Source organism: Cloeon dipterum, chromosome 4 (genome assembly GCF_949628265.1).
Source record: "Cloeon dipterum chromosome 4, ieCloDipt1.1, whole genome shotgun sequence".
Classification (NCBI taxonomy): domain Eukaryota; kingdom Metazoa; phylum Arthropoda; class Insecta; order Ephemeroptera; family Baetidae; genus Cloeon; species Cloeon dipterum.
Genome location: NC_088789.1, coordinates 13,458,626 through 13,481,736, shown reverse-complemented (window position 1 = coordinate 13,481,736; position 23,111 = coordinate 13,458,626). Strand labels below are relative to the sequence as shown.

At 39.8% G+C, this 23,111-nt stretch overlaps 1 protein-coding gene across 1 annotated transcript; it reads right to left on the bottom strand.

The window, feature by feature from the left end:
• Window positions 1-17,516: 17,516 nt before the first annotated feature.
• LOC135944137 (O-acyltransferase like protein-like) lies at window positions 17,517-22,432 on the bottom strand. Its single transcript, XM_065490907.1, has 11 exons — window positions 22,248-22,432; window positions 21,723-21,988; window positions 20,892-21,100; window positions 19,997-20,067; window positions 19,736-19,941; window positions 19,491-19,651; window positions 19,261-19,429; window positions 18,989-19,173; window positions 18,604-18,929; window positions 17,778-17,920; window positions 17,517-17,684 (listed from the first exon to the last, which is right to left on the bottom strand). The coding sequence occupies exons 1-11, from the start codon at window positions 22,396-22,398 to the stop codon at window positions 17,571-17,573; spliced, it is 2,001 nt and encodes a 666-aa protein (XP_065346979.1). The 5' UTR covers window positions 22,399-22,432; the 3' UTR covers window positions 17,517-17,570.
• Between the last annotated feature and the right edge of the window lie 679 nt (window positions 22,433-23,111).

Below are 23,111 nucleotides of genomic sequence, written 5' to 3'. Positions count from 1 at the left end.
AGTGGATTATGAACCATTGGAGCGTGCTACTACCTCATCGAGAGTTCGCCTTAATATCTTCTGAATCCATATTATTACTTTTATTACATTCTGCCCATCTTGAAAATGGATTGCGAATATGATTTGTTCATCTTCCAACACTGTACTGCCAGCTCGAACGCTAAAATTGAATCTATGTTAAAATCAAGAAATCGGATTTTATTTAAATCGAAATTGATTTTGATTTTCTTACGGGGCTACGGTTTGCAAAAATGCAAAATTCAACTGCGGTAAAGCTTGAATATGGTTCAAGGTCAGGCTGAAAAGCTGTTCCTCCAACGACCAGACAGATTCATCACAAAATTATCGTGTTTTATTTGTGTTTTACAAGTCTCCTCGCTATGAAAACTAATGGAAAGACCCCCCCCCCCCGAAAAAGAAATAAACATTGACATGAGCTCTTAATTAAAAAGAACTCTGATATCTGCCCGTCATTGACTCATGATGGGTGGCTGTGAGTGAATTTTTAAGTCTTCTGGGGCTGAAACAACCGGGTAACAGCACTGGGGCATATTGTTAGTTTATGTGTGTGTTCAGGAGTCTTTTAAGGGTAATTGTCAATTTTACCGACTTTATTTCTCCATCCTGAATTTTACATATGTTGTTAGGGGTGTTTCATAGTGTGTAACCTGAAATTTTGAGCAAAAAATTCGTGGGCTTTTTTGGGAAATCACGATTTTCGAAAACAGAAAATTTCAGATAGTATATCCGAAATATCAAGGTATCTTCGGTCCAGATTGGAATTTCGATGTGGTTTTTTCACCTCCACACGTAACTTTTTGAGTAGAACAAATTTTCCATTGGTCAAAAATTTGTAGGTCAAAGGTCAAGGTCACAAATTCGCGTGCAAAATGTTCAATTAAAAATATCGCAAAATACGCCCCCTCGGATTTTTTTCATGAAAACGTAAAAAATGTAGCCCTGAATTTGTAGAATCGAATGGTGAAGAGAAATCGATAGAGACTCTGATAGATCGCGAGATATTTTGAATTTAAGGATTCGTGTCGCGCGTCCGGCACGACGACAATATCATCCGGCGATTTTACTTTCGTAATTTACGTCGGAATTTGATATGTAACCCACATGTTATGCATATGATTACCTAGAAAAATAAACGAGCTTTCCAGTGGTGTGCTTACATTTTGTATTGGTTTCAAACTTCTCAAGAAATAGCGGCGCGCGAAAAGAAAATATAATTTTTTCAAATATTGACATTTTTACAAATCCCAAATCTCGGGTTCTAACCATCAGAATTGCAAAAACTACCCACCGTTGGACTCGTCTCGACCTTCCCTGACCAGCTGAAAGGTTTAGGGGTGTTTACCCTCCATCCCTAACTGAGGGATGCTACATTTTTTGTTTTTTTTTCTTGGGGGTTGAAGTTCAGCAACAAGGTCGAGACGAGTCCAACGGTGGGTAGTTTTTGCAATTCTGATGGTTAGAACCCGAGATTTGGGATTTGTAAAAATGTCTATATTTGAAAAAATTATATTTTCTTTTCGCGCGCCGCTATTTCTTGAGAAGTTTGAAACCAATACAAAATGTAAGCACACCACTGGAAAGCTCGTTTATTTTTCTAGGTAATCATATGCATAACATGTGGGTTACATATCAAATTCCGACGTAAATTACGAAAGTAAAATCGCCGGATGATATTGTCGTCGTGCCGGACGCGCGACACGAATCCTTAAATTCAAAATATCTCGCGATCTATCAGAGTCTCTATCGATTTCTCTTCACCATTCGATTCTACAAATTCAGGGCTACATTTTTTACGTTTTCATGAAAAAAATCCGAGGGGGCGTATTTTGCGATATTTTTAATTGAACATTTTGCACGCGAATTTGTGACCTTGACCTTTGACCTACAAATTTTTGACCAATGGAAAATTTGTTCTACTCAAAAAGTTACGTGTGGAGGTGAAAAAACCACATCGAAATTCCAATCTGGACCGAAGATACCTTGATATTTCGGATATACTATCTGAAATTTTCTGTTTTCGAAAATCGTGATTTCCCAAAAAAGCCCACGAATTTTTTGCTCAAAATTTCAGGTTACACACTATGAAACACCCCTAACAACATATGTAAAATTCAGGATGGAGAAATAAAGTCGGTAAAATTGACAATTACCCTTAAAAGACTCCTGAACACACACTTATATATAAGGCAAAAGTGGTACATTGTGCTATTATCCTTGATAAATTATTAATTTTGAACAGACGCTGGCAATGAAACCCATTATATCCTGACTGTAAAGCAAACCTTTTTTGAACAAAAGAATCATACGAAAATATTACAGCTGACTCGTCAACTTGGTTGAAAGGGGATGCAACCCTATACCCAAACCAAAGTGTGTGCGGAATGAAAATCAATGTCATGAAGCCTCGTGCATGGATTAATTTAGAAGGCAATACGCCACTGCCACACCGAGGGTCCGGCGTCAGAAATTAAACGCATTCTGCCGGCGCGCCTCAAGTGGCCTTTTGAGTGGCAAACTGTGTTACTGAGAGGCGGACGCGCGCACTCATTTGCTTCTCATCAGCGGACCTCAATTAGACCGGCGGCTGACGGGGCGACGTGCGAAATATCGAATTTATTGATCCTTGATGGATGCCCCGCAAGGGTGTTGACACTAACTCAATTTTTAGAGAGCTGCCTGCGCGCCTCGACACGAGCAAATTGCATCTCAGCCTAGCTGGAATTGGCACTGGCAAATTGAGTCCAATTTTGTGGACGGTGACACCCTCTCATGGTGCTCACGCGCCTAATTTCATTTTGCACTTTGTCTCAGACTTGCAAACATGCTAGAACTTGTTAATAAGCCAATTTAATTTGCCGCTGGACTCACGCAATGAGGGTCATGGTCCAAATCAGACCCAAGGATTCAGGCTTTTCTGTTTTCTTTGAATTTTGAAGCATTTCGAGTAAACATTTCTATCTTTTTTGCATTTACTCTTTAGAAAATTTTTCCCTTAAAATATATATTGTAATGTATCCTGTGGAAATTATTCAACTCTGTTAATTACCTACTAAAAGTGGCATTCCAATTTACAAATTTACAAAAACCGCTGAAACTGTTCAATATAATATTATATTATGATGTGATGCGGGGCAACGGGTATGCAACCCGGTTGACCGACAGGCTACGCGGAAAGCATACCACTCACGAATTCCCCACATTCCCAGTGAGCAACGGGGCAGCGAAAAGGTCAGAGACGGCGGTCAAAACATGATTTTGGCGCATGGATGGGTTTGATTGTTAAAATCAATAATGGGCCATTACGGAGGGAGTCGCGCAGAGAGAGAGAGAGAGAGAGAGAGAGAGAGAGAGAGAGAGAGAGAGAGAGAGCATGCGAGCGAGTTTGATTTATTCGGGAGTGGGAAGACAACCTTTTAGCCTCATCATCGAGAGCGGCGCTGGAGATCGAGGCAACTTTTCAGCGAGACGATTCCACAAACGACGTCGTTTTCGACGAGATGATCATTTCCAGCGGCCTCATAAATTGCAGGCACGCACCAGCCTCATTATTCTGTGATAGGAAATCTCGTGTGATATGTTCTCTTCTTCCTCCCGTGCGTCTGCCTATTCAAATGAACGCACCCGCGGCCGATTGTCGAATAAGGATGATCCTGTTTTTGTGTGCCACACCGCCGGAATAATTCCCTCGTGGAATTTATTTTGCTGTGAGAGCGTGGGGAAGAAAGCGGCCGCCGCTGTGATTTAATCGGTCGTGAAGTATAGAGCACCACGAATAGATTTTCTTGTTTGCTTTCAAAACTTTGATGGGAAACTCAGTCCGTCGCCTCATAGAACCAGTCGAAATTTCGCCCACGCTCTCGCGCATGAATAAATTGAAGAAAGTTGCGCCGAGTTTTTCCATTCCACCAGTCAGCTAAATTAATAACTCTTCTTTGGCTCACATTTTATTTTCACGATAAATCAGTGCGGCAGTTAGTGTGACCATTAAAATTAGCTGCGGACCGGCAGTAAATATGTAAATGTCGCATTGCACTTGCACTGATCGTAGCCATAGCGTCGGTCGAGCGAGTGGCCGAGAGGGGCAGTGAAAAATAGTTTCATGCCACTCCTTGTTTCAATTTCTTCTCTCGGCTTCACTGAAATTTATTTTAAACTTATGTCACTCAATTTTTCTCGTCAGCCTCGTCAGCACAAATGAAATTGGCTGAAAATTTATTGATGTTAACTAAATAATGAATACGGCGGAATGGATTCGTGGAAACTGATCAAGTTTAATTAATTAACTCTGAAATCAATGAGGATGAAGCCATTATTTATTAACCATTCAAGACAACCAACCTCTAGTGGAAATTTGTTTATTGAAACAAATATTTACGTCTAATTCACTGAAAATATTTTAATACTATCAAACGGTAAATAAATTTGCGTTTTAATTTCGAAATTTTTTCCAATTTACTAAGATTTTGATCATTTCAAAGAGTATACAAACTAAATTGTAATTTTATTATGTCCCTTCGATTGACATTAAAGTTTGCATTTTAAATTAATATAGATCCAATAAATAAGTTAATTTTTATTTTCATTTACAATTTACATTAGGTGACAGTTTTACTAAAGACCTGACTTACTGTAATATTACGATAGTGTTAGAAAATGTTTGAAATTAATCTCATATTGCGCTAACTCACACTTCCCTTCTGTTTGCGGGTAGAGGGCGTAATTAATTAGGCTCGAGATACAATCACGTAATAAGAACGTGTCACGCGGTTTGCGATACCGCTAGGCCGACTGAGAGTGAGTATGTGCGACAAACAAAACGCGTGCATGCAAACGGACCATGGGCAAGAGAGGACGCAGGGAGAGAGAGCCGATATTTATTGCGGCGCCTGCGACGCTTAGCACGCTTCATTAAATGGCGTGCGGCTGAGCGGCTTTGTGAATGGCCGCTGGTCGGTTGATGGTGCCATTTCGACTTGCGTCCGTTCGTCACACATCCTTTGTGCAAAAATAACGGACACTTGGCCGCTTTTCAACCGCGATTTGATCTGGCAAAAAGCAAAAGTCACTTTGACATCAGAGCTCGGAAGTGCCGAAAATCATCATTCTGTCCCTCGTTGTTTTTCGTGGTTTTGCGATACTCGTATTGTTCTGGCAATAGACGCGTGTTACGGTTGCACACGGCCTGATATATTCACACCTAATCCAAGTCTTTTCGGTTCATTGTTAAACTGATTTAACGCTTCAAAATCTTCTTCATTATTGAAGTTTCATTGAAGTTAATCCAACATGTTCAAGACATGTTCTTATAAATTATAAAACAAAACGCAGTTAATCATCCATGCTAATCTTAATTTATTTGTTATTTTATATATGAGATTGAGACTAAAACTGTGTTAAGCTAGAACTGGAAAAATACAGATAATTGGTGCCCATAAAGTCACATATTTAATTTAATTTACTGCAGTAAGAGACAAACCAATAACAAATCAAAACTATAAGCTCTGTGTAAGATTCGTGGCAATCCGTGTGAAAAATTTCATATCAAAATCAGCCTACATGAGGTTGCTAAAATGCCACAGAAACACCGATGTTCTGTTAAGCAATAAGTAACATCAAGATATCAAATGGCTACTGTTTAATTTTCCGAATTTTCCTGTAATGATACTGCGTTTACAGCCATAATCAATTCATCAAGCCTCATTCAGCTGAAGAATGTGCTATGATTCAGTATGAAAAAATAATTGCCTATGTATCAATTTAAAATAAACATCATAATTACTTCTAATATTTTTTATATTTAACCTGGTAATATAGGTTAATATCCTTTTTATGAACGAAAATATGCTTGTGATGTGGATACAGTTTGCAACGCAGAAGTGAGTTCTCGTACGAAATAGGATAATATTAAATTCCTTCTCCAATATACCAGCACGAATATTGTACGTCAACAAGCACGCCTTTACTCGCGAATTGCAGCTTGAGAGGAGGAATTTGCCTAGCACTGATTCTGCTCTCTGCTGCATGCCGCTCTGCGTCACCAACGACAGCACTCAGCTCCTGCAAACAATCAGTCCGCAATTCATTCAAGTCGCATTCTTTGAAGTCGCTCCATATCTGCGAAATAATGCACTTTGCCCGCTCAGCAATTGCATTACATTGTGTGAACTGCACTTGTGCATGCAAAGCGGGCGCTCGCTTTGTGACCGTGCATTTTCATAATTCGACCATTTCTGTGCATTGTTAATTAGGAGAGCTATTTGTGGAAAAGCTCGTTATGTTGATAGCATGTATACGAATGAATTATTCAGTCGTGTCCTCTGCTCCAAAACAAAGTACATTATTTATCAAAAGGAAAATGCATATGTGTTTTGTTTGATGAGTTGTGTTTGCCTAGTGACTTACATGTTCTCTCGAAATGAGTTTACTCGTTTTGAAATCGTGTATGCCAAAACTGACCTTTTACATTTTTCTCTTTGGAGCAGTAGATGTCAATTTAGTTAAGAGGATGGTAAAAAAAATCATAACGGTTTCATACCTCATTTGCCTGAAACTGGTGACAAAATGTCAGGGGTTGGAGAACAAAAGTGGCATAATTTTAATAAAATCGACGAAATTTTCACCATAAATCTTCTTGTAAATTACGCGATTCAAAATATTTCAACAGTAAAATATTAATTTTCACGGTGTTTACGATTTAAGAAAATTTGGATGCCGCGTGACATCTCATCTCCCTATGGTGTAATTTCAGACCAAACGATCTAACATCAAAATTATTGCAATTGATTAATGTCAAAGATCACTTTGCTAATTTTGGTGTCTGTTTAAAAATTTGAAAAATTCTCAGGGCTTTGAAATTTTATGAATTAGATTAAAAATAGTTCCAAGACACTGGTGACCGAACCTATGTGAAAATTTCTGATTAGTGGTTAATATTGTTTTCAAGATAATTATTCTACTTTGAAACTAGAAAACACAATATTGTTAGATTTTATAAAATATTTTGTAAAGGCCAAATCCAAAAGTAAAAAAATACACCGTGTTTAAAAGAATCCAATTTAATTGGAAATCAGTACTGCTCTGACCAGAGTAGCTATGCTCTGAACGCAAAAAAACAAATAATGATTTCCACTGGTGAAATCCAAACTTCACTCGCTTGCTTTTTTAAAAGCACCGAAAAAGTAAAGGCCAAATGCCATGTTTGTAGACAAGCGCTCCTAAAATTAGTTTTTCGAATCCTTAGGGACTCCGCGTGCCTGTGAGCATGAGATTTAATTTGCTGGCTGCCATAAATTACGAAATAATAACTCCCCGGCGTCAGACAATTTGCATCGCATTGAAAACGAGCCTTGCATCCGCACGCGTCAATATGTTTGCTGCAGCGGCAGATCCCACCGAGTCTTTAATATGCAACCCGCGCTGCGTCCCTCAATTTAAAGCCTGTTTGCAATTCATGCAATGATTCATTTCACATCGTGCAGATATCGTCGTGGCAGTCATCGTGTCGGTGCCATCAAGGACGCATACTAAAGCCCGCGCTGCCACCCTCGGCACGACCGAAGCCTGCAATTCATATTAGTCAGCTGACTGGCAAAATGATTTATACGCGCAATAGCTGCTGCAGCGGGGCGGTGTGTGTTTCATAATTTTTTTTTGTTTCGCGATGGCAGCATGTCTGGATATATACACTTACACTCTATCAGCCGCGCTCGCTGCTGTGTGTTCGTTATTTTGCAGTTATAATAATAAATCAATCATGCCGCTGATAGAAAACTAAATGAAACGAGAGCCAGCTCGCAAAGCCGGCGGTATTAGCTGCTGTAATTCCACACCGGCACCAGCCAAGGCAACATCTTGTGCATTTTATAAATGCATTACGCCTCTGCATTGGCTGCTGGTGAGGGAAAAAAACGCTCTCACGGGATATATATAGTATATATCGAGTGGTTTGCCATGGCTGCTAATAATGACGGCTCGAGTGAGAGCGCTGCGAGCAATTTGCAGAACGGCGGGGAATTCATCGATGGGGAATTATTATTGAATCAAACGCGGAAAATGGAAAAATTCAGTGTCTGCGATAACTAGGTCAATTGTTTGCTAAGTCTGCTCTGCAAAAAGGAAGAGTTGTATCTCCCATTACGGTTTATAATTTTTTGTAACCACAGCTATTATTGCGCTGCAAGAAGATTTGCGCATCAGAATTTTGTGTACACATTTGATTTCATAAAGTAAATCTATATTGGGTATATAGTAGTTTAGGTAATTACGTTTCCTTAAAATCAGGCTACAAAGAAAAGAATGGAATCTAGGAGAGAGTATCTTATAATGCTTACTTAAACTATCACAAATTGCGTTTAATGGATTCATTTATTCAGAAAGAGTTCAAGCAAGCACTATCAGTATTCCATCTGCTCGCCTGCGTTAAATTAGAATGAGTTCTTTTAGTTTGAGACTGCTTTGACATGAGTTTCTGTCGAACGAAATTAACCAGGACAAATAATTACATGAATTAATGTGTTTAATTTATCCAATTGGCCTGCAAATCAGTTTAAAGAATTATTTGAATTTGCTAATTTATAAGTGCAGGTAAATGGCTAGATCCTGTCCTGATTTATTCTTTTTCCTGTTCTCGGATTAGTAAATTCAAATTCCCCTTTTAAACGACGCTTCAAGTCCTGAAGCAGCAATTTCTTTACGATCATTTTAGCAAGAGAACTTTTAGCTAATTTTTTATATCAGTTCTGAGTTGAGTGCCCCCTGACAGCAATCATTTTTCGGAAACTAGTGCTCTCAAAATATCGCGGACAATAGACACATCTAACAACCCTCATGGAAGAAGGCCAGACCAGAAAATGCTTTTGCCTACACACTAACGTCTTTTTATTTAAATCCTCATGTCCTCATTCGACCCAGAAACCAGCCCGTTGGCTCGCATTGTTAAGGCACTCTCAGGAGTGTCAAAGCAATGGGAGGTATTTGAGCAGTTGGGAGATCTAATACTGGCTACCCAATGTCAGAGATGGCAAAAAGTGGTTAGTTTAGTGACTCGAATTGCTCAAATTGCTCAACGGGCTGGGAGGTGCACCGGCGCCGACTCGCTACTTGCTGGTTTGCACCTTTCCAGCATGCGTGATTTGGCTTCACGGGACGAATGTCTAGCGTTTCAATTCAGTCCTCGGTGCGGAGGCAAGTGGCCCTTGAGTGGGCTGGGTCCCTGTGCGGCCTGGTGCGCCCATGTTATCCGTTCGCGGTGTTATTGGGACCCGGGTTTCAGCATTCGTGCTAGTGCAGTGCGCGCCCTTCCCGGTCCCCGGACAGGGATCAAAAGAGCAAAAAAAAAAACATCTAAGGGATTCTCAAATTGCATTTGTACACACGTGCATTAGCTGAACACTTGCGATCTATCGGCTTCATAGCTGAGATTCATTGATTGATATGAAAACAAAATATAATTTGATTCGTAACAAACTGATTCCTACCTTAATTTAAGGGATGAAAACAACAAATTTTTTGCAACCTTTTCTAAGAAAATTGGAAGAATGATCGGCATGCAGCATGAATCGGCCAGCTATAGCTTCCTTAACTTCTGTTTCTTTGTTCCTCTGGTTCCTGAAAAATTCTCTCCAAGGTCGCACAGCATTCTTGGCTGCTCCCTCTGGCCAGTACAAAACGAACACCAGTATGCTCTGACAAATGGAGAATCCAGAATTATTATCTGGAAAAAATGGCATGCGAACAAAATGTGACATTGTGCCTGTTGGCAGGAGCAGTGGAACAGAAAGAACAACCGGCCGCCGGCTTGCCTTGTGACCCGTGTGGCATTTTCTCCATTCCACTCGACTCGGCGCATCCTTTTCCTGCTCTCAATTGGCCGAAAGGAAGAGGCGGAAGAATTAAAGCAACCACGATGGGCCATTGGCCTCGAAGACACGCTCGCCTATCGTCATTACGCCGCAGCCATTGTCCTGCTCTTTAATTTAATTTTGCGTGCGCTGCAGCGAGCCTGCATAAATTCCCGGGCATGCCAACAAGTACCGTAATAAGTGGCTCTACGGTGCGCGTAACTGGCCCGCCTGTCGCTTTCCTAACGCAGCCCTAACTTTTTTAATGCTGCATCATAAACGATAATGTCGCCACGTCCTCGTCGTAATTCACATCAAAAATGATTATTATTTTCGTCAGACCCAAGGAGGGAAAGACCAGGGTGACGGCCGACCAACACGAGCCATGGCCCTAGGCCTAGTGGTGTGCTGAACTAATTTGTTTTGGCAGAGAATTAAGTTTTGCAACATTTGTATGAAATTCATATGTAAAAATATGTATTCAGATTCAATAAACAGCTCCATGTATTTGCTAATGCTGCTATAATTAATAAAAATCATTATCTAGTTGTTGTAGTACGGGTGTTTAACTTAAAATTTAATGCTTTAAAACTTGGCACTGAAACCTGAAACCATTTATTTATGGAATTACTAAAACAAATTAAACGGAAAAATATAGCAACGCTCTATTTGATATTTTTAACTCTACAATTTCTATAGCCTCAATTTCTATAATCTTAATTTAAATTTTATAAACTCCAAAAATTTATTATTTTTTATGAAGCAATCACTCTTGAAACAAAAAAGTTATGCAGCACAATGCATGCAAAGCCTCTCCAACATGACTCGTGTAAAATTCCTAATTGTTAATGTAGATTACGTTTCAAGGGCTGTTTTTTTAATTCATTTTGGTGTTAAATTTGTAAAAGGAAATTTGTAACAAATAACTGCAACTCAAGTTCTTGCTCACGAAATAGGGCTGCAACCAGCAGTTGAAAATATAGTTGAGCAGGATAATTCTGCAGAAATACGGAAAAATAAACAACTTGATATGTAACAAAGAAGCTGCACTTAATTTCAACTGAAAAACCTTTCCAACATCTTAAATGAAGCATGAATTTCCCCAGTTTAAGAGGTCTACCTTAGAAATTTAATCTGTGTAAGCAATAAAGCTGGTCTTCTAGGAATGAGAACTTGGTTCTGCGCCAACCTCCACTTAATTGCAAGTGTGGACATTACGACGGCAATTTCAAAGCAGGCCCATTGCGTGTGGTCGGCGAAATCGGCGCTTTATCTCAGGGGCAGGTCCACGCCACATAATAATATTCAATAAGGTCCTGTCGGTCAGCGTGTTGTTGTTCATGGGTTTGTTTCTGATATCAGCGGCTGATTATGTCTCAGGCAGACGCCAAGAAGGCGTTATGCTCCAACGGCAGCAGCTGGGAGGTCGGAAGGCTGGGTCACTGCCATCGGCATCGTATAGACGTCATTAAATCGTTGTTAAACACACGCGAGCAAATTTGCCTGCTCCGCTCGAAATTGTTTACCGCCTCATTTCAGCTATAAATTTTAAGACCCTCACGTTGCTGCAACTCCACAATTAACACGTAGAGGTGCTTTAGTGGAAAATTTATCGACGTGCTGCCGTTTTCTTAAAGAAGAACTAGAGGAAGTATTATTCTCTTGTACCGATCCATGGAGTTAAACCAGGCAGAAAATATATAACTTGAAAGTTTTCTCTGGCTTTATTCTCAAGAACGTTTACCTTTCAGAAAATGTATGTTTTATAACAGCAAAGTTTCGATGTACTATGTTTGCAAATTTTATCAAGATAGACTCGTGAGAGACTTGGGATTTTGAACGACTGCAAAAAATAAGCTATTTGGAAAGGAATACCTTGACATTGTTAAAATAGTTTCAGTCGATTGCTTATAATTCGACTATTGAGAACTTGAAAAAGGAATGAAAATTAAAAGGACGAGTGAGCAGTGGAAAATTTGAACTTCCCAGAATAGATAAAAAAATGGAAAAATAGATGATGGCAAACAATGTTGACTAACTCAATGTCAAATTGGGAGATTTCTACATTTCCTAAAAAAATAAAATATAGGTTAGTCTCGAAAAAAGATATTAATTGCATCCACTCACTGTAGGAAACAATGATTAGAACCGATGGAACCGATGAATTTTCGAGCACGTACAGCAAATATTAGTAGCTTACAATTGGCTAGATCGGCAGAGTGAAGTTTGTTTTATAAAACATCCCACTACATTGCAACTGGTGACGGTAATAAGATCATTGAATTGATTCCTGAAGCATGCAGACATTTATCTCTACGGCAGATGGGACTAGTGAAATGACTACATGCAACAGAGAATGGAGCAATAGAAAAGATTATCAAAACGAGGAGCAGCATGGTGAATAAGCTTGTATTTGAAGACGAGACAGAGCGGGCACTAAAATAATAGAGAGGAGTAAAAGCAGCTTTATGCTCGGATGTTTTACTCTCGTACCAATTCCTTCCTTCTTTTATTGGCGAATAAAAAAGAACAACAACTTCTAGATAAACTCAATAAAAAGTTTATTTTTTATGATTTAAAATTTTACTCCACTTGCTACGCTTGCCAGGCTGTGTAGCAAGGGTATGTGAATAAGCTTTACAACCTTTGCTATTTCGCCCAGCACCTCCGCTTTAACTAATCAAAAAGGAGGAAAACGACGCAAACGCTGCAGTATTGGTTGACAGGTTCTTAAGAGAGAGAAAAAATACTCGAAGCAGCGGCATTCGGCGCGGTAGCATCTGGTGATTAAAAAAGTTGGTGGAAATATTGATTTCTGGCCAGCTAACACTTCTCGCCATAGCAGTTTTGTGCCTCCGTCGTTTATAAAGCAACATATTGGCCAAATATTTTTGCCCTCCTGACTTTGCAGCCAAAGCTAGAGAGCAGCAATGAAAATAACTTTGCAGCTTGACGTTATGGCCCAAATTTCCCACCATAAGGAATCCACTCCGCCCTGCGGCATTGCCGAAAGCCGCAGCAATACCCCTAACTCCGAGGAAAGGGTAGAGTACGCGCGGTATTTCATCTATAATTAATCCACCGCTGGCACTGGCCTTTAAAAATCCAACTTTTCTTACTCATTCGTCTCCCCCAAAAGACCGAACGCACATCTAGATCGGCTTGAATAGCTCGACGAGATTTAATCAAAATTCTGCTGACAGAAAAGTTTCGTTTGTATACATGCACAAAGTATACGCGATCCATTCATGGCATAAGAACATTCACCCCGACATGTGCCTCGCTCAATTCGTTAATTTCCTTCCTCGAAATAGAGCCAAGAGGATAAGATCCCCGTTGCCTCTGACGAAACAAACTCGTCTTGACTTGTAGAACAGCGAACTTTTGAAAGCGCCACACAATAGACACGTTCTCTCTCAAGAACAGTAATTGGATCGTGCATGTTGATGATCTGGATGAGCGAGCCGAAAGTGCACAACACAGCAGGGGAGCCTGCCGATGATCAAAGAAAGACACCCTTGAGTCGAGCGACGAGAGGGCACCCTGCTCCTGGGATTCAGCTTTGAAAAATTATTTTTGTTGCTTCTCATTCCGCCAGCTTAAATTATTCAAGATGAAATGCTTGATCGTTTTTACACACTCGTCCTTTGCTGCCATTTGATACTGTAGAGCACCCTTTTAATTAATTTTTTTGTGATTTCTGTTCAACTTTAAAATCCTCTCGCCAATCTGAAAAAAAATATTGTTTTTCAGGAACACAGTACTCGGGCTTAAATTTTTTCGAACAATTTTGAAAATTTCATATTAACCAATTTAACTACATTTTTTGCTGATCGCGCATGAGACCTTAAAAGTATTTCGGAGAAAGCTAATTTAAAATTGGTTTTAGTTAGAATGTCGACAATCAGGGTTGGTTTTTCCATGATGTAATAAAAACAGACTTCAACCTTGTTGCTTGCAAAGTTTCTCCTTTAAAATTGGTCTGCAAGAAATATGAGGAGAGCAAATAATAATTAAAAATATCTTGTAAATTTCCGTAACCTGAGGTTATAAAGGAGGGTTGATTCTGACTAATTTATCATGTTCGAGAAATTAAGAACTTTTCGAGATTTCATAATTTAAACCAATGATAAAATTGATTTTTGTCACAAACAAAAAAGAAAAGCTAAAGCTAATCTTGCAACGTGAAAAGTAAACGAAAGGGAACGAAAGTAAAAAAGTGTGTTTTTGAATTGATGGTTAAAGTGAAGTTTAAAAATTTTTTATATGAATTCGTAATGTACGGTTTCGTCTAGGGTTTTTGGGTTTATTCAGGATACGTCTCGCTCTCTTCGAAGCTCGTATTCAGCTGCCTTCCTCCTCACTCTTCGATTGCAGGGAGGGGCGCGTTAAACATATGTCAGGTGAAATAATATTGATGCGCTGCATTCAGGTTGATAAAAAAAGAAAAAAGACTATGATTGCGAACGGAACTCGGCAGGATTGGCGGCGAAAAGATCAAGCACTGTAAATTGTCATTAATAAAACATTTATGATGCGGTATGCACATGTTCATAATCATAAAATGAGTAAAAATATAATTTGATGACATTTTATTATGCTCCGGGCCCTCTAATCTGTCTGTTTAATAACTCTGCAATACGATGCTTACGTAATAGATGAAATTAATCGCTATTAAATCACAGGCTCAGAGGAAAATCGGGCCGCCGGGAGCGTCCACCAGCAAATAATGGCTCTGATTTGTGTTCCAGGGCGCCGGAAAAAAAGCACAAAGAGAGTGGAGAGTTATTCGGCTGGTTAGTGAACAAGCCCTTTTTGTCGGCAGCGGCAGTGGCAACTACCCAGCAGAACGCTTTTTCCACGTGCGGATCCACCGCGACGAGCGGAACTGGAAAAAGTGAATGCGTGTGTGCGGCCCAACACAAACAGTCGCCCTCGCAGCCGCCGAATCAATATTCAGGCAATATTGGAAATGGTTTATTTATTCGCCAGTCAGAGTAAAAAGATCGAAGGAGGCATAATAATAGAAAGCCGCGGAGAAACTTTTCTGTTACACAAATTGTTTGTCAAAGTCGTTTTCTGTTTGTATACAACAAGGAGGTGACGCATTTATGGAGGAGCAACAGAAAAGCCAGCTCTGCCACGGTGATTGATGGAGAATATGGCGTTATTTTCGAGAGCACCTGTCAGGCCTAAAATCCCTGGCAAACTGATTCTCCCTTTTTTCCATCTTGTAATGACTATTTTTGGAGTACGAAAATATGTCTTGTGATATTTACTTATTAGTCAAATTAATGAGTGACTCAAAACAGTCGATGTTTCGTTAATTATCAATTAATTTATATGACGTGAATACAATCAAAAGATACAATAAAAATATAAGTCACCGAATTTAAATGATTTGAAAATGTAAAAATATCGTTGATCACGGTTATTTAAGGTGAAAGTTGAAGCGAAATTAAGTAAGTTATAGTTAGGAAATTTATCCAGGAATATTGGAGAAAGAAAACAAAAGCCGCTTTAAAATGACTCTTTTTGCTCTTTTTATCCCTGTCCGAGGACCGGAGGACCGGGAAGGGCGCGCACTGCACTAGCACGAATGCTGAAACCCGGGTCCCAATAACACCGCGAACGGATAACATGGGCGCACCAGGCCGCACAGGGACCCAGCCCACTCAAGGGCCACTTGCCTCCGCACCGAGGACTGCATTGAAACGCTAGACATTTGTCCCGTGAACCCCGCATGCTGGAAAGGTGCAAACCAGCAAGTAGCGAGTCGGCGCCGGTGTGCCTCCCAGCCCGTTGAGCAATTTGAGCATTTCGAGTCACTAAACTAACCACTTTTTGCCATCTCTGACATTGGGTAGCCAGTATTAGATCTCCGAACTGCTCAAATACCTCTAATTGCTTTGACACTCCTGAGAGTGCCTTAACAATGCGAGCCAACGGGCTGGTTAAATTAAAATGCATTTTAACTCATTTCCAAACAATCTATTTAATATTAAATTCAATTCAGGACAGTAGTAGTTTATGTTGAATTGAAAAACAACTAAACTCGCATGTGAGTACAAGGAACAATGTTTTGTTTCAGCTGTCCGTTTATTCGCGTGCAGTGAGGTGAGTGCAGTAATGCATGCATTTTGTTGAGATCAAGTGAGCGATTTTCCGTGCCCTCCATCGCTTCCTTTTTATTTCAGCCCCACAGCTACACGCGTGCACACTATGGAACGGTGTATGCAAGAGCCAGAGGAAATTATATTCGCTCGGGTGGGTGGCTAGGGCTGTGCGGTTCGTCTGCATTTTGTGAAATGGTGCACGTAAAATTGTCAGACACGTTTCCGCCTTTTCAAGAGCCACAGCGCGCAGAATTATTTCCACAGACAGCAGCAACCCTTGCGCTACATATCCAGCGCTGTGCATTATCAGAAAAAGCTTGCGTTTAATAACCAAGTCTGACATTGACGCCCACACAAAGCACCTCTGCTGACTGCCGCTTGTATTGATAAAACATCATGCATGTGCACATTCACCGCAGAATTAATGGAGCAGCAGATCGAACTTGAAATCAATCAGTGCTGGCTTTATATATACATTTTTTCGCGAGCTGAATTATTGCTTATTTGGTTACCAGCCTCGGCGACGAACTGAAAAATATAGAGCATAGATGGTTTGGTGTCGTACTGACTCGCGCGCCAGCGTTAAAATCGTTCACACACAATTCAGCACAATTCAGCGGTAAAAGGCTCCATGTTTGCATTAATTCCATTTGAGGCGTATCTATGTAATGAATGTTAGCACAAAAAACCTGACCGAAAAAGGCAAAAAGCCAGAGTTTTACATATAGAAAAATTTTTCAGAGCAAATACACGAAAAACCGCGAAATGCTATGTAAACATTAAAGGACGGTCCACATCGCGACAGAAATTGGAAAAATTCTTGCCAAATACAAACGCAAATGTTTACCTGCGTTTTTCCCAGCGGAGACGCTCGCTGAACACATATATCTGTCTGATTTTGAGTCATCAACTCACCGTTTCCCCTTTGAGAACTGTGCACTGTGCAAATTTTAATCACAACCAAAAAGCAAACATCAATCGCTCGTTTGCTGATTTTGAAATCGTTCCCATAAGGCGACCAAATTTCGGCAGCCAACATTATGTTTACATTGCGAGTTTCTAATTAATACTCAAGCAGTGCGCGATTCTTTGATGGCGAGCGATTTGCGTGCAATGCTCATTACCTCCGTTGCCACAAACGTTCTGAACGTGCTTTTAAGCTCACGCGACACTTTTTGATGTGTTAGCACATTTGACAAACGATTGATAAGCTACATGTGTACGCTTTACTGGTTTTGAGTTTCTGCAGAAAGTCCTCAATTTCACATGTTTACTCTAATAACAGCAAACGACTGAAAGCTGCTCGCTATCTTAAGTAAACATGGGCAAATTCATGTCGTTTCAAAGATACACGACTTTTATTTGTCATGCCGTCTCTTGACTTCTTTACATTATTAGACACGACTGTATCATTTGAAAAATGAAGTTTGTCAATCAGTTTCTTTACAAACCTCCAGACATGATATTGTAGCTCCGTCATTATTCTAGCTACTAAAGTCAGTCTCAAATCGCAAGAATATTCCAATAAAACGAATCAGCGTTCTTGCATGAAAGTTTTATTCCGTTACGCATACCTTACTGTGAATGGCTTTTGTCAGCCCCTTTTGAAAGCTTGTCTCAAAAGAGCCGAGGTTGGAGCCTCCACCGCTATGTAGAGAAGCAGCGATGGCACAAAGATGACAAAGAGGTCGCCGAAAAACGCGTGCACCTAAAAGCACCGTGCGCGAAGTAATCAATTACTCTGGCGAAAACTTTGCCCATACATCGGCGAGCGCGCGGCTCGTTAATAACAATTACTTACACTCTCAAAATGCGTAAAGTAGTGCGGATTTCGCCAAGTTCCACCGTGCCAGAACATGATGACATAGTGAGTCAAGTAGTAAGAGTAGCTCAGCTTGCTGAACGGGGCGAAATAGCGCCACGACAGGATCTCGTTCACCCAACCTGAATAGTTTCATAGTTTTACTACTTGTTTTGTCTCTCAAGTAAGTTTTGATGCTTAGAAGGAAAGGATTTATGCCTTGTAATTTCTCAAATATCTCCTCAAAGAATAGGCACATCGGTAAAAAAAATTGTAAAATATTCACATTTAAATGAAAAAATTTATTTTGTATATTTTGTTGTTAAATTAATTTCCTCTTGAGTTTTAGCCAGTTAAATATTTTTCCGAGTGCTGCAAGTGACAACTGACAAACTTCTGCCAACTTTATATATTTGCAAATTTTAAAGTTCTCATTTTATCTTGAAACAGACCAAAGCCTATATTTTTGGCCAAAAACCCTCTCAAAATATGTTGTAAAATTATTTTATAACATCGGTTATCCTCTTAAACTGTCAATACTTTTTGCTCAAACAGATTTTTACCAAATTAAATTTTAATATATATTTCCTCCCTCTATGCTCTAACGAATAGCATAAATTTTTGGGAAAAATCCATTCCAAAACTAATATGCTCCTAGCAATGCAAGGATCTTAACTCATGAGTAGAAACTTATAAAAAAATCAAGCTTTATCCCAACTATAAATTTTAAGCCTCGATCGATATTGATGTCCAAAACTAGTTACATTTTTGGAACGGAAACTAACGAAAACTCACAAGCCTTGTTGATATTGGCAAAATTTCTCACCGCCATAGCCAGCTGTGCATGCAAAAATAACCCACGCAATTCCTAAAGACCAGCCCAGTCTGTGCAAGGAGCCGTAGAAAGCTGCCTCCAATTTGTCGTACTCGTATCCATCCTGATACGCTATGGCCAAGGTGAACACGACCGCAAGGCAGAGGGCCGTGTTAAGGAACCAAGCTACGTACACCTGCCAGGTGGTCAAGCGCATTTTTTGCACGAGGCTTTTGTTGCTCAAAATATAGCCGAGACCCATTCCAACCAAGAACGGGGCTGCTCTCATTGGGGTGTTGCTGTACAGGTAGAGCCAAAAATTTAGACCTCCAGGCCCGCTGATTGAAAAGATTAACCTTGTTAGAAGCAGGGCAAGATTATTGAAGGTAAATCTTACAAAGGATTCGTCCAGAATAATTCGTTGATGTAAGTTGTGGCGAAAGCAGCTGCCACCGAGGCCAGGGTTAAAAATGATATCACATACATGGTTGGCTTTGGCCATTTGATCAGAGGGAAAATTATTATCGGGGCAAGGAGCGCCAGCTGCATGTCTACGGTCAAATACCACGTTTGCCCGCCGCACTGAAAGAGACGGGTGTAATAATTTTCCATCGCATGTCTGTGGCTTATAAAAGCGTTTGGTCAGATTATAGCAATTTTTTGGCATACCACAGCTAAATTATTGACGTAATTGTTGACGTAAAGCAGCGTCGCCCACCAATTATCCCTGCACACTTGTGCGTCATAGTCGATGTACAAATCCATCAGGGGCCCCCGCACCACCTTGTCCGACATTGTCGCCAAAAAATAAACGAGCAGAGCCAATGGCACCGTCAGCCTAAACGCAAATTTAAATCATTTATTAGCATTACGTAAATCTCGATCAATTTCGTAAGCACCGAACGTAGCGGTTGACGTAGTATTGGATCAGGTTAAAGGATTGACCCTTGTTCGCCCTGATGCAGTTGGTGTACGCCACTAGGAGTCCACTCAGCAAGAAAAATGTCTCCACGGACAAGTACGCGTTGAGCATAATCATATTGATCGGCACGTTTGCCACCTAAAATAAAAATGTAAAATTTTTTGAGTATTGTCACGTGGTCGGAAATTTTGTTTTGCTGCAGAGATTGTCGATAAATATAACCTTTGGAATTTGCAGAGCGTTGATATTCGCCATATCTGTCTGTACGTGATATCTGTGGCCCAGCAGCACCCAACACAGACTCAAAACCCGAATGCCATTCAGGCAAGGAAGAATGCCCGACGGAAGATCATCCGGAATATAAAACAGCTCAGTCAGGTTTTTCTGCGCCGAAAAAGCCAACAGCACTCTATTGGCTGGCTTAATTCCTAAAACAAACATTGAGCTGAGAAATATTTCATAGCGTTTAAAATGGTTTGAAACCTTTTGAGGAGGTGTAATAGTCGTAGGCCGAGGAAAGAACAACCAGGAAACAAATGAAACTCGCAAGTCCCCTAAAATTGGATTCAGAAAACTTAATTTATATTATCGTTCAAAGTTGTGTTTGTGATTAGTAATGCTAAGCGTAACAAAGAAACGTAATCGATTAAATAATCACTGATTTATTCATTTTTCTAACATTTGAAATGTTGTTATTCGACTAAAGGTTGACAAAAATAACCTGTCTCAAGTGTGTCGTGGCACCTACTGTACATTATCGCAAAATATGCCGTGTCTATATTACGCTCTGCTTTAACTCACCCCAAAAATTTTTTATCACGTTTGTCAAAAATGGATTCAATTCCATGCGATCTTTTTTAGACATAATGTTTTATAAAAAATTAATAAATCAGAAATATTTTTCGATTACGTTTCTTTCTTACTCTTATATAATATAGCATTACTAATCACAGTCAATTATTACAATGCAATCAGTATTGCTCCTGAGAGGGTAACAATGATTAAAGGTTTTGAATGATACAAGGAGGACGTCTTCAAGATAAGTATTAACTCGTTTAATTTACTTTATAAACCATCCCTATTTGAGCGTTATCAAGAAAAAAATGAATTAGCAAGTTATTCTGTGGAGAGAATTTATAATAGCATTTACCACCATAATAGCGAAATTTCAAAGTTTTGCTATTCAAATATTCGAGCCGAAGGGCAAATCCGTGTTGAAATGGCTGAAATGGGGTAATAACGTCAAATTTCTTGGCGATTTCGCCACGCGCAGCTTGAGAGTGGGACGCTCTCTCTGAGAAGAAAAGCGACACACATTTTGTGATGCAAATGAGCAGGGCTAGCGGGCGGTTAAAGCGCATAAATTGAGGCTTCTCACACGAGGCCCCAGGCGGCCGGGTCGAACTCGTCGGAACCGTCGCCGATCGCGAAGCACGATTTCTGCACGGCCTCCACTTGCACGGAGCCACCGATTTCGGCCAGCAGCAAATTCAGATTGTACTCGGCCACCGTTTCCAGGCCCTCGGCGCCGCACGTCGATGGAGCACACGCCGCCCACTGCAGCGACAAATCGCGCACGTCACCTCCCTGAGCAAGACAGAACAGTCGCGTGAGAAGATTATAATCATGACAGCTTTGCCTATTAGATGATGAGGTATTAATATGTTGACATTTGACATTGTGTTCCAATAATTTATACTATTATATAATGACAGAGCTAATTGAAGCTAAACATTGTGATTGACTGTGATACATTAATGTATTTATGACAAAGTGTGAGAATAAACATCCAATAACATGTGACCTCAAAGTGTTCATGGTAGATTCGGGTGTTTCCTTAAAGCGAAAATGAGTCATTTTTAGTTTTTGTTCAGATAGTTATGAATTTTGAATAGAAAAAACTATTTCACGGAAAGAAAATATACAAATAGCGCACATTTACTGTTAATCTAATTTAGAAACGAATAAAATTCGTGCTACATTTTTCGCTTCAAGAAAAGTCCAACAATTCATCCAAGAAAAAATAAACCATAAAGAAATACAGGAAAATTCCACTATGGAATAAGGAAGCGGAATAATTTAATAAATTACGAGATGATCTTCATTAATGATGGGTGATCGTTGCTTTCATAAATCTCAAAATACACTCTAATAAATAGTTGGCGTCTAATGGATTTGTTGTGCAAAATTTTGTTTGAATAAATATTACCTGTGATTTTTCTAGATAGTGCAGGAGTGGCAAATGCATATATTGCAGCACGTGGGTTCTGTTGAGATCCCTCAACGAGTGAAGTGCCTTCAACTCGGGTAAGGTTAACTCGGTAATTTTGACACGACAGAAGAGACCGGTGAAGCTCGAATCAGCTGAGCTCACCGGTGGAGGTCCCTGGACGCTCAGACACTCGTCGTAATTGCCCATTTGGAGTACGTTGCCGTCCAAAATGCCACTCGGCATCTTGGTCGCCGAGTCGAACACTGGATGGAAGGTATGATGCATAGTTATTAAAATTTTGGTTATAAAGTCCCCAAGCACGTTTTGCGTTTATTGCCATAGAAGTTAGATTTCAGTGGATTTGCCAATAAATTCTTCTAAATTTTACTGAGAACGTTCATGAGGAACCTATTATTCATATAAATTTTAGTTACACGCACCGTGTCGGGATAACTGTCAGATAAATTAGACGAAGGCATCAAGAACGTGCAAATTCATTTAGGGAAAGCAACTTGAACTTACTTCTCAACGCCCAGGGAACTCCAGCTTGAAAATCCTCCTTGTATTTCGCTATATCCCTAAGACAAGCATCACTCTCAACGCCGAGTGAACTAGAAGTAAATTGCAATAGGAGCAGCAATTTCAGAGCCACTATTTTGCTGAGAAGCTCCATTTTGACTAAATTTAAATACGTGAACCAAAGAGAATCAAAGTCTTCATTATGTAGTGCTGTTCGTATCGCATCTGCGATATCAGGATTACATAATCTTATCTTTCAATTGCTTTTATAAATTCAAGAGTATCAAAAGAAACCGTTCTTTATTTAGATATATACAACAGATAAACCATGAAATCACGTAACAAATTTAAGTTTGAAGGACTTATTAGATCTTGTGTGTCCTTGTACTCTTTAAAAAGTCTGGATATTACTATCGTTTGACACATTTTACACATTTGAGGAACACATTTATTGTCTTCAATCTGTTTGATTTCCTTGGATGGAGCGCGGAGTGTTAAAAAATGAGCAATCATTATAACCGGATTTTGGGATGAGACCTTTTATTGAATTGGCGCAAAGTATAATAAATATTATAGTTATTATTCCACAGTAATTGCGAGTGGGCCACGTAACAACGTCCAGGGTGTTGACAGCTCTAACAAAATTTCTCAGGGTGATTTTTTGGAACTTATGACATTCAAAATGTACAGGTAATTTTAGAAATCAGTGTAAATTGGCTGATAGCCCTACAATGAATTTAGTTTATTGATTTTGAAAATAAATTTGTGCAACTTGAGTTTAGCATTATAAAAGTTTGGCTTGAATAATATTTTCTTTACTTGCATAGAGTATGCAACCGACCTAACAGCAACTATTCCCAGGTTGCA

What these genes read in the sequence shown, in the direction of transcription:
- LOC135944137 (XM_065490907.1), bottom strand. Translation starts at nt 22,398, where the DNA reads ATGGAGCTTCTCAGCAAAATAGTGGCTCTGAAATTGCTGCTCCTATTG. An exon ending in ACTATCTAGAAAAATCACAG is followed by an intron (nt 21,101 to 21,722) that starts GTAATATTTATT and finishes TGTCTTGCTCAG; the next exon opens with GGAGGTGACGTGCGCGATTT. An exon ending in ACGTCAATAATTTAGCTGTG is followed by an intron (nt 19,174 to 19,260) that starts GTATGCCAAAAA and finishes CGTCTCTTTCAG; the next exon opens with TGCGGCGGGCAAACGTGGTA.